Source organism: Seriola lalandi, unplaced genomic scaffold, assembly GCF_002814215.2.
Source record: "Seriola lalandi dorsalis isolate HSWRI2012SDOR001 ecotype SW California unplaced genomic scaffold, Sedor1 jcf7180002054735, whole genome shotgun sequence".
In the NCBI taxonomy this organism is placed as follows: domain Eukaryota; kingdom Metazoa; phylum Chordata; class Actinopteri; order Carangiformes; family Carangidae; genus Seriola; species Seriola lalandi.
The window spans coordinates 456066-470488 of NW_019525288.1; the positions used below are offsets into that span (position 1 = coordinate 456066).

Consider the following 14423-nt stretch of genomic DNA (forward strand, 5'->3'; position numbering starts at 1 on the left):
CCCCCCCCCCAAACACACAGACACACACACACACACCCCTCTTCACTGTGAACAGGCAGGGGAAAAAAACTGGTGTTTGGAGGGGAAAAAAACTTTGATGAACTCATTAAGACTTTATAGGAAACCCGAGACCTAAACGCCCAGCTATGTCGGCCAACATACACTAGGTCTACTTCTCACTGTTGTGTGTTCGCACCGTATTACTTCACATTACTTGCCAAAATGAGCACGGATTAACGCAAAGTCCCATTTATGGAGTGGTGGAAAACTGGCTCATTTGTGGCAGCCTCGTGAAAATATCTTGTCCAAGAGGATAAGTTCAGCAGTGCACGAGGGCTGGATGGATAATGGTGTAATGATGAATTAATGATGTACTTTCCAAAAAAATGCAAAGTAGTGCCAATTTTGTTGTCAGAGTTGAGACTAAATACCATATAAGTGAACTTTATAATCTATTTACAATTACAAAAACTGGTTGTGTGTGCCAGAAAAAGTCTATCTATCTATCTATCTACAGGAGAGAGGGGAAAGGGAGGAAGGTGGAGGGAGGGAGAAAAAGAAGGAGCTTTTACTATTTCACGGTCTCACACGCCATCTAGTGGACATAGTTGTGAACTGCAGCGCGGTTAGTTTGGAGCTATAGGTCTGTTGGTGTAATTTGATGTGGTTTGGTTTCAGATTTGGTGATTCGGGTGTCAATGAACTGTGGACTTTCTTTTGTTGAACTTGATTAGAAAAAGCAACGTTTTAGAGTTCATTAACACTGATAAAGTAGAGTCTTGCTCATTTAAGGATGCGTATGTAGCCTCAAATGAAAGTCCGTCATGGTTTTACTAAACTGTATATGCTCCTACAGTATTGTTTCAATTGTGCATTGTTGCACACACAGTGGGAGGGAGGCAGAGGCTCATTTGGATGACATAAATCACTCAACAGCTATCTGAATGCTGGGCTTTCTGTGGCTGTGGCCGGGGTTGGCCTGGAGGCCAGGTATAATCCCTTAGTGATGCTCATCTATTACTAAACATGCTCTGAAACTGTGTCAGATTGAAAACAGATCTGGAGGAAGCAAGCTTCCACATGTGTCAGCCATTACTGCAGACAACTCTAATTGCGTTTTTTAAGCGCTGCATAGTGGCGAACAAGGGGTCCTTGGGTAGAAATTTTGATATCATATGCTGCATGTTTTGGTTTATTCAAGCTGAACATTTGGCATTGTGCACTATACATGTTGAACGTGACAAAACATGTTGCTAGGTAAATAGCTGTAGCCGACACAGTTCTTGAGGAATTGAACAAAGACGGGTGCCCTCAAGGGAGTAGTGGTTGAGGCAGAGAACAAATGTTGCTATAGGTCACACATTTCTATTCAAATGTAGTGGGCACATTTCCCTCTTTTCATCTCTCCTGTTTGATGTTTATTTTCCCTTCTAACAGTAAAGATATCATGCGCGCTTAGTAAAGATGAAGCCATAAAGTGTGCTGACATGTGCAGGGAGTCTGGGGAACATTACTGAATGTGTAATAATACGAGCCATGCTAGTCCTTTCATGCTTTAGAGAAACTTTTCAGCATCTGTCAAAGGAGACATTTATCACTTTAATCCCCACCTGGCACAAAGAATAAATGTGAGGGTAAGTTACATATCCCTGCCATACAGCCGTGCTCTCAAAGCAGACGAACAGGTGGTCATCTGGAGCTGCAATGTCCACACACTCAGCTGCTCCTATTGTTCTGGGTGTTTCATGCTCTAGGTGTGTTGTCATGTATGAAGGCGTGTATGAGCAGTGGTTATTGCAGGCTTTATTCCCCTCCACTCCGTGTTATTAGCTCAGTGCTCAGCGCGGAAATGATTTACATTCTTAGTCAAAAGACCTGTCGAATTTAGATGGCCATGCATTAGAAGACACTTTATGTGTCATGGCTGGATTGGTTGGATGTACCTGAATTTCATTTTAAAAATGCATATTTTCAACAATCTGGATGGAGGAAACCGCACTTTACTCAACCACCTCCTTGTGTTAGATAGTCTAACCGATGACTGGTCCACAGGCTCCAAAAAGTAGATTCTTTTCAGGCATTTCTCCATATGTAGTCCCTCTTTTGCTTTATTATTACTGCTCATTATGTTAACTCACAAGCCGCGTTTTTATTAACTGCGAAATCCAGCAGTGCACATAAAATGTTCCTTCACTGGATGTATAAAACAAGAGCAAACCAATCAGTTGTCACATTTAGCCTTGAGTAGATATAAGCCAGAGCTTCTCCACCAGTCCCATAGCAATTAAATGATTCATTGGCTTTATCACATTTTAACAGGATGTTGATTGAGAGCATAAGCCATATTGATTGTACTGATGGAAACAGGAAATCACAGAGATAGAAATAAAATCATTTGTTGTTCCCGGTGTGAGGATACCCGGGGGAATGGCATGCAGTTGCACACTGTTGAGTGGCATTACCCCCAGCAACCTCCTCCCCTCCATTCTCTCCCCTATGGAGACCTGGAAGAGACGTCATCTGTGGTTGTTATGCTGCGAAATGACGCTGGCAGTCTCTCCACCCCCTGCTACTGCAATATTACCCCTGTGGTCTGTTACGGAAGATGCAGCACTCTTCGTCTGCATCATTTCCAGCATGAAGTTTGACGCCTAACAGTAATCAGCCCTCTGCCTTCATTTCCCTCATGTGGAAGTGGAACCATTTGAGTGCGATGCTGATAATAATATCAGCCTAAATGCATCCTACACATAGAGCTCGTGACTGGCCTCAATCCTGTAAACCTACATGATTTTCTGTGCTGGGAAGCCTCACGGAAAATTCTTGGTTATTGGAGCCAAAACCTTAACAATGCTGAGGGGTTCATAATCCAGATTTATGCATGGTAAATAGGCTTTTATTAACAACATTTAATGAAAACATTGATAATTAGCTCCTGATTCTTGGCTTTGTCCTCATTGTTGTTTTAGTTGGTGAGAGGAAAAATACCCCCATCTCCCTGCAAACACATACAAGCCAGCCCCTCCCCATGCCCTCCCCCTAACACATACACTCACACACTCTGGAGGAGCACGTCACTGAGCTCGGGGAATGAGTGGCTCATTAAGAAGAAGGATGTGATATTCTGAATAGAGACTGTGAGACTCCCAGCACATCTATTTTTAGACGAGATATCTCTATGGCAGTCACCGTGGTGTTGGTTAATTGCAGCCACGGCCCCAGATACCAATTAAGAATGAAACAAATGCTTTTAAGGTGGGGTTTTTGCTCCTCCCTGCTGTAAAGGTCCTCGTGTCCATTCTTAGTGGGGGCAGTGGAGTGTTTGCTCGGCGTGTTTTCCTGTATCAGGTTGGGACATGCAGAGTGCAGTCAAAGCCTCGGCCAGGCTATTTTTAAATGAGCCCCTGTGGAAAGCAAGATCTAGATTTCTTTTTCATTATGGTTGCTTTTATATCTCTGGCTGTTGGATGTCCACCAATTCATTGATTTGCTGTGAATCTTAGAGCTTCTCAAAGGTAAGGGATGAATATGTGCTCAGGCAATTCGCTGGTTAAGGATGTATGTACAGTATTTCGGCTACACCTGGCTCCTTGTGGCTCCTTTTTTTGTTTTTTTTTGTTTTTTTTTTTCTCCCCTGGCAGTGCTTTGCTTATCTTGCGAGCAGCTCTCCGGAGCCTCGAGATTGGTACTTTACAGTGCGGGGAGGATGACACATCTTTCTGTCATTCAGTTTTCTCATGACATCCTGTTAGTTCATCCTGCAGTGCTCTCGCCATCCACCTGCCAAATACAAACATTGTCCCTCAACAAACTCCTGCTTCCCATTCATGACTATAAGGTTTAGTATCAAACCCTGTCTTGGGAGCACGGACCCGTTTTTTTTCTTTTTTTTTTCTTTTAATAAATAATACTGGAGCACCGGTGTTTGTCAGAGCTGACGCAAACACAGCATTTCCCACTCAGTCAGTAAGTGCTGTCCATGCTGGAAGTTCCCTGAGTGTTGCTAATGGTGATTTTGTTCATGGGGTAATGTCATCGTCAAGAGAAGATACATGAGCTCTTCAAACAAGCAAAACAAACAAAACCATATCCTTATGTCAACACGCTGGCTACAGAGCCTTTCCAGGTGTATATTAAAAATCCAGCATGTCCTTTATAAATTGAAAAAAAAAGAGGGGGAAGATATGAGCTTTCAAAACAGACAAGTCAACTCAATAAGTCAGGCAGTGAGGGATGAATGACAGGCTTGGCCATTATAAAACTACACATCCTGGAACATTCTATAAATAAACTGTACAGTTTAATACACCAGTGAAAAAAAAAAAAGCTCATAAATAATAGCAAGCCTGTAAGGATGTAGTGACATCTATTTGTGTAATCTTATCTTTCATAATAAACGATCTCTCTGATGCTCTGCACAGCTTTTGTACATTGCTGCCAACAAATAAAAATCAAAGCCAGACCTCACATAGGAACAGAATGATTACAGTTTGCAAACAATTTGAAAACGCTGATGACACAGTGCCAATATCGGGTTAATAAAAAACATTTTGTGATTATTTCAAAGCCACTGGCTCTCTTTTTGGCGTACAAAGAAAGAGTAGAGGGTGTAAATAAGAGTAGAGGCTTACGTGGTGCATTATGGATCAAAAATAAGCTAACTTCATTGAAAATGCTCTTTGACTAACTATCTTGTTCTCTCTCCCCCCTCCTTCCCTCTTCTTTTCTGTCTTTGTTTCCCCCTCCAGTTCCACCAGGTTAGAAGAGTGATGACCATCCTGTTCCTTACTATGGTTATTTCATACTTCAGTTGCATGAGAGCTGCGCCCCTGAGAGACGCCCCGGGCATGCGGGGCCATCGGACGGAAGGCTACTTGGGCGCTGCTGCGACGGCCGCACGAGGCCATGGGACTCCACAGAGTGGTGGTGGGCCAGGCCAGCGCGGGGAACTGCCCTCACTCACAGACACGTTTGAGCAGGTGATAGAGGAGCTGCTGGAGGTGGAGGGAGAGGCGGCACAGCTGGGACAGGGGGCTGATAAGAGCCAGGGAGGTGGGGGCCCGTCCTCTGTGGTCACCACGGAGACCAAGGATGTCGACCTGTACGACTCGCGGGTGATGATCAGCAACCAAGTGCCTTTGGAGCCGCCCTTGCTCTTTCTTCTGGAGGAATACAAAAACTATCTGGATGCCGCTAATATGTCCATGAGGGTGCGGCGACACTCCGATCCCTCGCGGCGTGGAGAGCTCAGTGTGTGTGACAGTATTAGCCAGTGGGTGACAGCTGTGGATAAAAAGACGGCAATAGACATGTCTGGGCAGACAGTTACCGTCATGGAAAAGGTCCCTGTCCCCAATGGCCAACTGAAGCAATACTTTTATGAGACCAAATGCAACCCCATGGGGTACACAAAGGAAGGCTGCAGAGGAATAGACAAGCGGCATTATAATTCCCAATGCAGGACAACCCAGTCCTACGTGCGAGCGCTTACCATGGATAGCAAAAAGAAGATTGGCTGGCGGTTTATAAGGATAGACACTTCATGTGTATGCACATTGACCATTAAAAGAGGGAGATAGTGTATAAAATGTATAGATTTTATTGAAGAGTTTAAAAAAGAGAATAAAGAGAAAATATCTATTTGTATATATACATAACAGGGTAAATTATTCCGTCAAATGAAAATTTTATGGACTGCATGTAAAAAAAGATGAAGTTTATACAGTAAAAGTGATACTACAGTCTATTTATTGAACATATTCATGACCTTGTAAACAATTAAAAAAAATCTGATCAGTCATTTGCGCCCAGTTTAAATTACTATATCACATTCCTCAAGACATTGTGATTTGTTTACGTTGCCAAGAATTACAAAATGAAGGAAAAAAAACAGGCAAGGAATGAGAGAGGACAGTTCCATCTTCAAAAGCTTGCATGCTGCTTCAATTGTGAATTGAGAAATTCTCCACTTACAAAAAAGGATATGATGCTGACCAAAAAACATTCCGTTTACATATTCAGCAGAAAACAATTTTCCTCTCAAGTAATTTATCTGTTTACTGTTCTAAACTTCTCAAGGTAATGTTGAAATTACATACTATGTCAAGGTGCTGTTGTCAAAGCTTTGCTGTTTATTTTTTTATCCCCACCAGAGGACGAGATATATATAAAAAGATTTATCATATATATATATACACATATATATATATGTGTGTATATATATATATATATATATATATATATATATACACATATATATATACATAGAAAATTTATTCATTGACATGTTTCTGGGTTAATATTATTCATTTTGTATGTTGTGAAGTTGTTTGCAATATTAAACTGAAATATTTGAAGAAATAAAAATGACTATAGGCAACTGAAAAACAAAATCAATGTTGATAAAGTTTCAACAGTGCATTTTTAGGTAGGATAAACTTTACTGTACAGACAGGCAGGCCGGGAGGAAGCAAGGCACATACATACACACACACGCAAGTGCTCAAACTCTGCTCCATAAACAAACAATGGAATTTTCCATTTTTACAGGCTGCAAGAAAATAATATGTTTTCAGTAGAAGAAAGTCACTGCATTGGATAATGCATTAGCAAAAGCAATGCTGACAGCGTTACGGGTGGAGAGAGTGCATATCAAGCAGCTTCTCAGTGTTATTTTGAGGAGGGGAAAAAGTAGAAAAATTCTCCTAAACCACTTCCTGCTCCCCACCAGCACGTTACTGGAACACAAACCTATGTGCTTTGATACTTGGGTGTTTATACACAGGGGTTCAGAGATTTACTTAATTATTACTCCAGGTGCACATGTGATATTTCACAATTACAAGAACTTAACCATCACAAGAAAAGCACCTGCACATACAAGTGCAGACTAGTACAAGTAGGCTACGGGTGCACATGAAGCACGCTTAGGTGTAACAGTGATGGATCCACCCACTCATACATTTGTGTGCATTCAAAAATATACACCCAACAACTTAATACTGCATGGTAATCCCATCTTTAAATCCTCTACAAAAAAAAACAATCATCATAGATTTTATACAGAAGCACATTCACTTTGATCACAAGGAGAAGCCATTCTAGGTAACTGGTTTGGTGTGTGGGTTAAAAGACTGCTGCGGCTTCATATCAATATTCCCTCCAGCAGACTTTAACTCAGTGCATTACATAGTGAGAACCCCTTCCTTGCCAAGTCTAGAGGCCATAGTTTAAGGTTGTAGTATGATAACAATAAAATTTGCTTGAGTTTTCATCTTAATATCATTAAACACTTTCAAAGTGACCCACAATATGACATACTTCAGATCAATAAGGTACTCGTATAAAAAAGCAGATACTAACTTCATCAACAGCTTCAATTAAGTCTGGTTTATTGGGGTTATATATGATCCAGCCATCTCATTTTGCTACTTCCTCATCAACCTGAAGGTAAGTGTGACCTCCGTGGAGAACCGGATCTGGCATTTTGAGATTTTGGAAACAGACTGCTGAATCGAGAAAACTTTTTTTGATGAGAAAAGAGAGAAAAGATGCTCCACTTTCCTCTCTGCTTATTTGGATCCTCCAGAGATGCCTGATGAAGATGCTGTGAGTTACTTTTATTATACAAAAGCTGAAGATAAATAGAGAGTCTTGAGAAAGATGACAAGCATACAGTAGCATACAGTCTCTCAAATAATCCACTGTCATGAATCTCCGATAAAAGGTACTGAGATTTCTTGTCATAGCCACACAAGCTAAGTAAGAATTAACATGATTCTAAGTCATTTTATTATCCTATGGGAAGAAAAGCCGTTGTAATGCCTTGCTCTTCAAAGAAAATCCACCTTAAGACAGAATTGGAATGATTCAGTAAAATTCAATCAACGTGTCTGAGCACTTTTTCATCTTCACAATACAGGACAATGAATCAAACCTTCTGGGACACATTTTGGATAAGGTACTCTTATCTCCTCCATTTATCATGAGCAGGAGCCTTGGGCTATTTTTGTTTGACAAAGCTGAGGTAATAGAAAACGTCAACTTCCAATCATACACTTATTAAAGTAATGAACAAAGTGTCTCTGAAATTACCAGTTATGTTGAAGCCAGGGTGAAGCCTATATTGTCTTCTGTGATCATAAATCATGCATGTGAATAGGTCTCGCAGTACAGGGTAGTAATTCTTTAAGTCGGCGCTATGATTGAAACCTTAAGACAAAAACAAGGGGAAAGAAAAACAAGGAATGAAAAATGCATTCTAACAGAACAAACCATGGGCCTATTGAAAAAGGGCAAAAATTGCTGCAGCTCCACTATACGTGGGTGCTACTTTCAATTGCATTATTCCTCTGGCCACACCCCAATCAGTGATGTCACAGCTGGTATATTTCATCAGCTGTTAAGGGCAGAGCCCTAAAGTGTCATCACCAACTGGGGTGTGGTCAGAAGTGAATCATGTTAGAAAGTTTCAGCTCACAGAGAGCAGTGCAGCAGCAGCCCAGCACAGGCTTATGAACTGGAGTCTCAAGATGTGCTGCAGCTAACCAATAGAGGACAGTAGCGAGACTGATCACCCCAGGTATCAGCAAACAGCCAAGGAAGCCTATGGCTGGTCCCTTGTCACTAATATAAAGGATATAATGTAACAACCTTCAGCTGAAAACATCCATGTAGAGGCTGAGTACAGCTGTTAAATGAATAAAGATCGGACCCCATATTTTTTTGCTGATTGTGTGATTGTTAAATAGTGATATGGGACACAGTGGGCACCTTTTTCCTGGACTCTGGCCAACGAGATCTCCAACGGGTTAAACACAAGGCACTTAAGGATGAGCCCCCCCCCCAAATTCCATGTCATCAGTAAACACAATTTACACAACCCACTCTCTATACTTGAAGTTAAACCTGAGTCACAGCAGTATATAACGTTTAGAGTGGGAATGAATGAATTCCAGAAATTATATGCACAAAGGCACTATAGGTGTAAGAAGGAATGATGCTCAAGAATAGAAATAACTTTCTAATAGGCCATGGGTGATACTGTGATATAGTGACATGTATTATATATGAAATTGTGATATATGCACAAATAAATTAGGTATTGGATAAATAGTTAATTACTTCTGAATTAGTTGATTTGGTTTAGATTTTATTTTTGGAATTATTCCGAGAAAACAATTTAAAACATTGGCTGATTCAAAGTAGTTAGGGAAGATGCCTTCGGTGTTGGCTCACGGGCATCCAGCACCAAGAGAAAATAACATGCTGAGTTCGGAGGCTTTAACCATTTTACGTGGAGTACATGAACGCACCATGACACTGGCAGCTAGCCTAGCCGGCTAACTTGGCTAATCTGATTTATCGCTTGAGTTAAGCGCACGTAACGTTAGCCAGGATTACCAAATTTAGTTTTCCATATCTATTGGTTAACGCGATATCCATCTAACATCAAACAGTAACTCATTACAAGAATGGCATCGCTTGGGGAGCCTGTGCGGTTGGAAAGAGGTAAAGTTAATTGGCTAGCTAGCGTTAGCTTAGAAATATTTGTTGTGCCACCAGGGAGATGTTATCCTAGCTTGCTAGCATTAGCTGAATACAGCTGGTGATTGTTTTGGATTGTATAGATTCTTCTTTAGTCGAGTAACGTTACGTTGACGATGTCTTGCGGGTAGTAAATAATGTTTATGGCTTTGTTTTATTGTGTGTATTTTTTGACGCTGAGCTTAAGTAACATCAGCTTTTACACCTTCATTGTTGTACTTTTCGTACCAGCTAGCTAGCTAATATTAGTGACAACAGAGAGTGATCAGTTAACCGAGCTGGTTTGCTAAAGGTTCAATTCATGATAGCAGCATCAAAAAATAAGATTTATACACTTTGTTATTCTAGCTTCGTCATCATTAGCAGCGAGGATGCACAAGAGGAAATATTTATATTGCATAATTTTTTCAACCTCAGTTTTCCCTTTAGCATTAGCTGCCGCTGTGTCTGCTAACATACTGTGGTTAGACAGTACAGAAAAGCCCGATTTTAATTTCGACAAACACCCCACACATGTAACATTTATTTAGCCTGCAGAAAAGCATAAATACATGTATGTGAAACAGTCAATTCGCTGTTGGAGTTACTGATATGTTGCAGGAAGTTAATCACAGTAACAATTCACAGATTGAATGAACAATGACTTTTCTTTCTTATTACAGTTTCAACACAACAAAAATAAACTTTAAATGCAAAATTTGAACAGCATACTGAGTGTATATGGCTTATTAATTTTACAGAGCCTTTGATAATGTTTGCCCCATCCCCTCTGTGGTGTACTTATTTGTAAAACAAGGAGTTAATGATATGCCGGCTATAAAATTTGCTTAATGAAGTTGCAGCATATCATTTAGTGTATCATTTTGTTCTTAAGCCTAATATATTTAGGATAGCCATATTGAGTTATGTAGATTAATAACAATGTTTATTTATGGGTATTAAACAGTGCTGTAAGCCAAGATGAGCTTCCCCACAGAGACAAGCATTTATAACCGGAACATATGTAGTTCAAGTCGAGGTAAATTCAGTTTCAAACTAATCAAAGACATGTTAATTGACAGCAAATTTATTCTGGTTTTAATAATTAGGAAATAATTTTAGACATTTATTAAGTGATAACACCAAACATTTGATAGCTTAGTCATAGTTTCTTGGTTTTATATTGGGGCAGACTGAGTACTGACATTCACACAGGCAGCAGTTGTTTCCAGTGTGAACATCTCCATTTGCAGAAATTAGTGAAAACTTTGATGGAGACATATGTGTTTTTTGTTGACAGATATTAACCGGGCTATTGAGCTGCTTGATAAGCTCCAGAGGACGGGGGAAGTGCCTCCCCAGAAGCTGCAGGCGCTGCAGAGGGTCTTACAGAGTGAATTCTGTAATGCTGTCAGAGAAGTGAGACACTGAGTCTTTGTGTTATTCTTAAAACATTTCATTATGGCATTAGAGATGGCATTAGTTCATTTCTCCTCTTCTGACGTTAAATTTAAGTGTTTAAAAACTTGAGTTTGGTTTGATTACTTTTTCTTCAGTTTTTGGAGTTTTGTGGACAGATGTTGCTGGGATGTGATGAAATATTGTCCAACAATGTCTCTTCAGGTGTATGAACATGTGTATGAAACAGTGGACATCAACAGCAGTCCTGAGGTCAGGGCCAACGCCACAGCTAAGGTAGACCCAAGTCAAATACCATTTTAATAAACAAGCATTTGCACACCTTTTTCCTATCTTAATTTCAAACTATTTGTTTCTTAAAGGTGCTCCAGTTGAACACGTCACATTGTGTGTAGTGTGGTAAATACAGTATATTCACAAAGGTTTTTAATACCACCATTTGTTAATTTGTAGGCCACTGTGGCAGCTTTTGCAGCAAGTGAGGGACATTCACATCCACGTGTTGTGGAACTGCCCAAGACAGAAGAAGGCTTGGGTTTCAACATAATGGGTGGAAAGGAACAAAACTCACCTATTTACATCTCACGGATAATCCCAGGAGGCATCGCTGACCGTCACGGAGGCCTGAAGAGAGGCGACCAGCTTCTCTCTGTTAATGGAGTGGTACGTTGAATTCACCGCATCACGACATACTCCACAGATGTTACATTTGAGCTTTAGCTTGACAGAAATTTCATTCTCTGATCCGTTTCATTGGATCTGTATCAGTTCCAATACTAGTCTGCTTAGGTGGATCAGGTGCATACAACATATTTATTTGGCCTCGAGGATATGCACAGAAATAGTGAATATGAGAAATAGTGAATATAAATGTAAAATAGTTTGTCTACAAAAGAAAGAGTACCTTAAATGCTCTTTCACATTAGCTACAGCATTCAGCAGTTGTGGTTGCTGCTCTGCTTAGGTAGTTAAATACTCAAGATCAGCCAAAGACAATCATCTAATTGACTTTGTTGCTTAGTTTGTTTTCATTAAAAATGTCCACACAAGTCTTTTTCTATGATAAGTTGAACCAGGTTTATGTTTAAACTATGTTCACTCCAGTACTTGTAAAATCCTGAGGTCATTGTTTCAAGTTACTACATATCGTGCAGATCTTGAGCTTAAGAGTATATTGCTTTTTGATTATAAACTTATAATAAAACTTTACAACAGTGGTCATACATCTGTGATAAAATCTTACAGTACATTTCTGTTTTGCTTGTTTTTGCCCCAGAGTGTTGAAGGTGAGCACCATGAGAAAGCTGTGGAACTCCTCAAAGCAGCTCAGGGCACAGTGAAGCTAGTAGTAAGGTACACCCCTAAAGTCCTTGAGGAAATGGAGTCACGCTTTGAGAAAATGAGGTCAGCGAAGCGCCGGCAACAGAATAACTATCCCCAGTAGGATTTTTCCATGTTGATGCCCAACTCCCATGTTTCTCCTCCTCTAGCCTTCTGGCCATCTGTGCCGGTCTCTTTCTTATCTCCCTGCCCCAAAAAAACATAACAAACATACCCAAGTTTGGTTTTAGTTACCACTCACACATACTGTATATTGTGCTTCTATCCCTCTCTGTAGCATTTTTAATATTCACCATTGTTACTGTACTAGACACTACGACTCTAGACGAACACTAGAATGATTATGATTGTCAGTGTAGGTGGTATCTCACACGTGTGCATTATTTTTGAATTGACAATTTGAATGCAACTTTGAGAACTTTTGAGATCAACTACAGAGCTCTTTTGACTGGAAAGGTAGTGTTTTTAATTCTTTTATCACAGCCACTACCAAGTGCCTCAGGGCAAACACGTTCATCCTATGTACTGTGTCGTTCTTTTTTTCTTTTTAATGGTCAGGTAATTAACGCTTGTGGCAGGAATTAGTACATGCTTTACAACTGTTACTCTCAAAATCATTTAATTTAGAGGAGATGATGACTGTTTGAATTTGCAGAAAAGACTTAGTTATACGTCTGTTAATAAGGGAAACCACTGAAAGGACACTTCAAGTTGAATGCGATATATTATCTTTAAGGTTTTTCTCTGGGCTTACCCTCTAAGTTTTCTAATGTCACACCACACTATAAAAAGCCCAGCAGGTACTGTAAGTGATGGGGTCTCAGAAACTCATGAACTAAATTCCTGCCACTACGCAGACGCACATTTTTACTTTTATCAAAGTAATAAAACTTCACAAGCATGAATGCAGTCAGCATGACACGAGATGAAACCTGTCTGGTTCATTTGTATTGATATAAAGCAGGAATTCACTAAATGTCATATTTTTCTTTAGCCACGTAGAGTACTTAATGAGAAGTCGATTCAACAACATTTGTCTTTAATCTTCGCTAGAAACTGCTTTTTGGTATTGTTTGCATCATTTAGTGACAGTACAAAGCAATGTAAGACATTCATAATATCTAGCAATCTCTTTATGTCACAGTAATACCTAATGTGAGCGTTCATCATTGTTTTGATGAATGAAAAGGCATATGTTGATATCACACATTCTGTATATGGCCAATACATATTCACCAAGGCTACACAGTGTTTAGGGCGTCATGTCGTGAATCTGTTGCATTGGCATATCATTCATGTCTATTTTTCTGTCTGTTTTTAACATTTTGTTACTCCGAATCTTACTCAAAACAAAAAGTGTGTTTTAAATGAACCATCAACTACTTTTGAACTTTTATATCCTGGTATCATAGAGATCTCTAAAAGGTTAATTGTACACAAAATACCACGGCTGGGATAAGGATTAACATTCAAAATATAATAGAAAGCCCATATATTTCAATAATTTAGCAGAGCAATAAGTTGGAACATTTTCCTTCCTGTGTGTTACTACATATTTATTGCCATACAGTACCTAGACATTTTTGTCATTTTTCTTTTATTATTACTAACGGTCGTCTTTGCTCCATTAAAGCCAAAATGTCAGTGGCACCCATGTATGTATTTAATATAGAAACTGCACATCATGTTAAAATAAGAATGAACATGTTATGTAATGTTATTACTGAATACTACCAGTCATTGGCAGTTTTGATTTTCGGTTTTAAGCAGGCCACTGTCAAACCAATTTCAGTAACCCTCAATATACTGTATTTGTAGGCTTTCCTCCCATGTTTACATATACAACATTTACCAACAAGGCTTTATTAGTGTGTGCAGAATGCATGTTTAGCTTTAGCTATCATACTGATATTCCTCGTATCATGAGAAAGCATCTTATGATGTGGAATCTTAATTGATAAGTCCAAATCCTAACCTTAATCCTACATGAAACATGTCAATCAAACAAGTCAGCATGTCATGGTTTTCTTTAAAATACCTATTATTGAGTAGAAAACAATAAAAGTGAGTATTCAAGATTTTTTTGCCTTTCCATCAACAATTTCAATGTAATGGTTGTCTGTTAGTACCCCCCCCCC

The 14423-nt window shown here is 39.6% G+C and overlaps 2 protein-coding genes across 4 annotated transcripts in view; both read left to right on the plus strand.

Moving 5' to 3' along the window:
- bdnf (brain-derived neurotrophic factor) overlaps positions 1 to 6175 on the plus strand; it is a 14191-nt gene extending 8016 nt beyond the window's left edge. For all 3 annotated transcript variants that reach the window (XM_023424310.2, XM_023424308.2, XM_023424309.2), the window contains exon 2: positions 4749 to 6175. In XM_023424310.2, the coding sequence (XP_023280078.1) occupies positions 4770 to 5579 (810 nt within the window). In that variant the 5' untranslated portion in view covers positions 4749 to 4769 and the 3' untranslated portion in view covers positions 5580 to 6175. The remainder of the gene's footprint in view (positions 1 to 4748) is intronic.
- A 3148-nt stretch (positions 6176 to 9323) lies between these two features.
- Positions 9324 to 14361, plus strand: lin7c (lin-7 homolog C (C. elegans)). Its single transcript, XM_023424356.2, has 5 exons — positions 9324 to 9510; positions 10826 to 10944; positions 11149 to 11220; positions 11398 to 11607; positions 12221 to 14361. The coding sequence occupies exons 1-5, from the start codon at positions 9474 to 9476 to the stop codon at positions 12386 to 12388; spliced, it is 606 nt and encodes a 201-aa protein (XP_023280124.1). The 5' UTR covers positions 9324 to 9473; the 3' UTR covers positions 12389 to 14361.
- Positions 14362 to 14423: the final 62 nt, after the last annotated feature.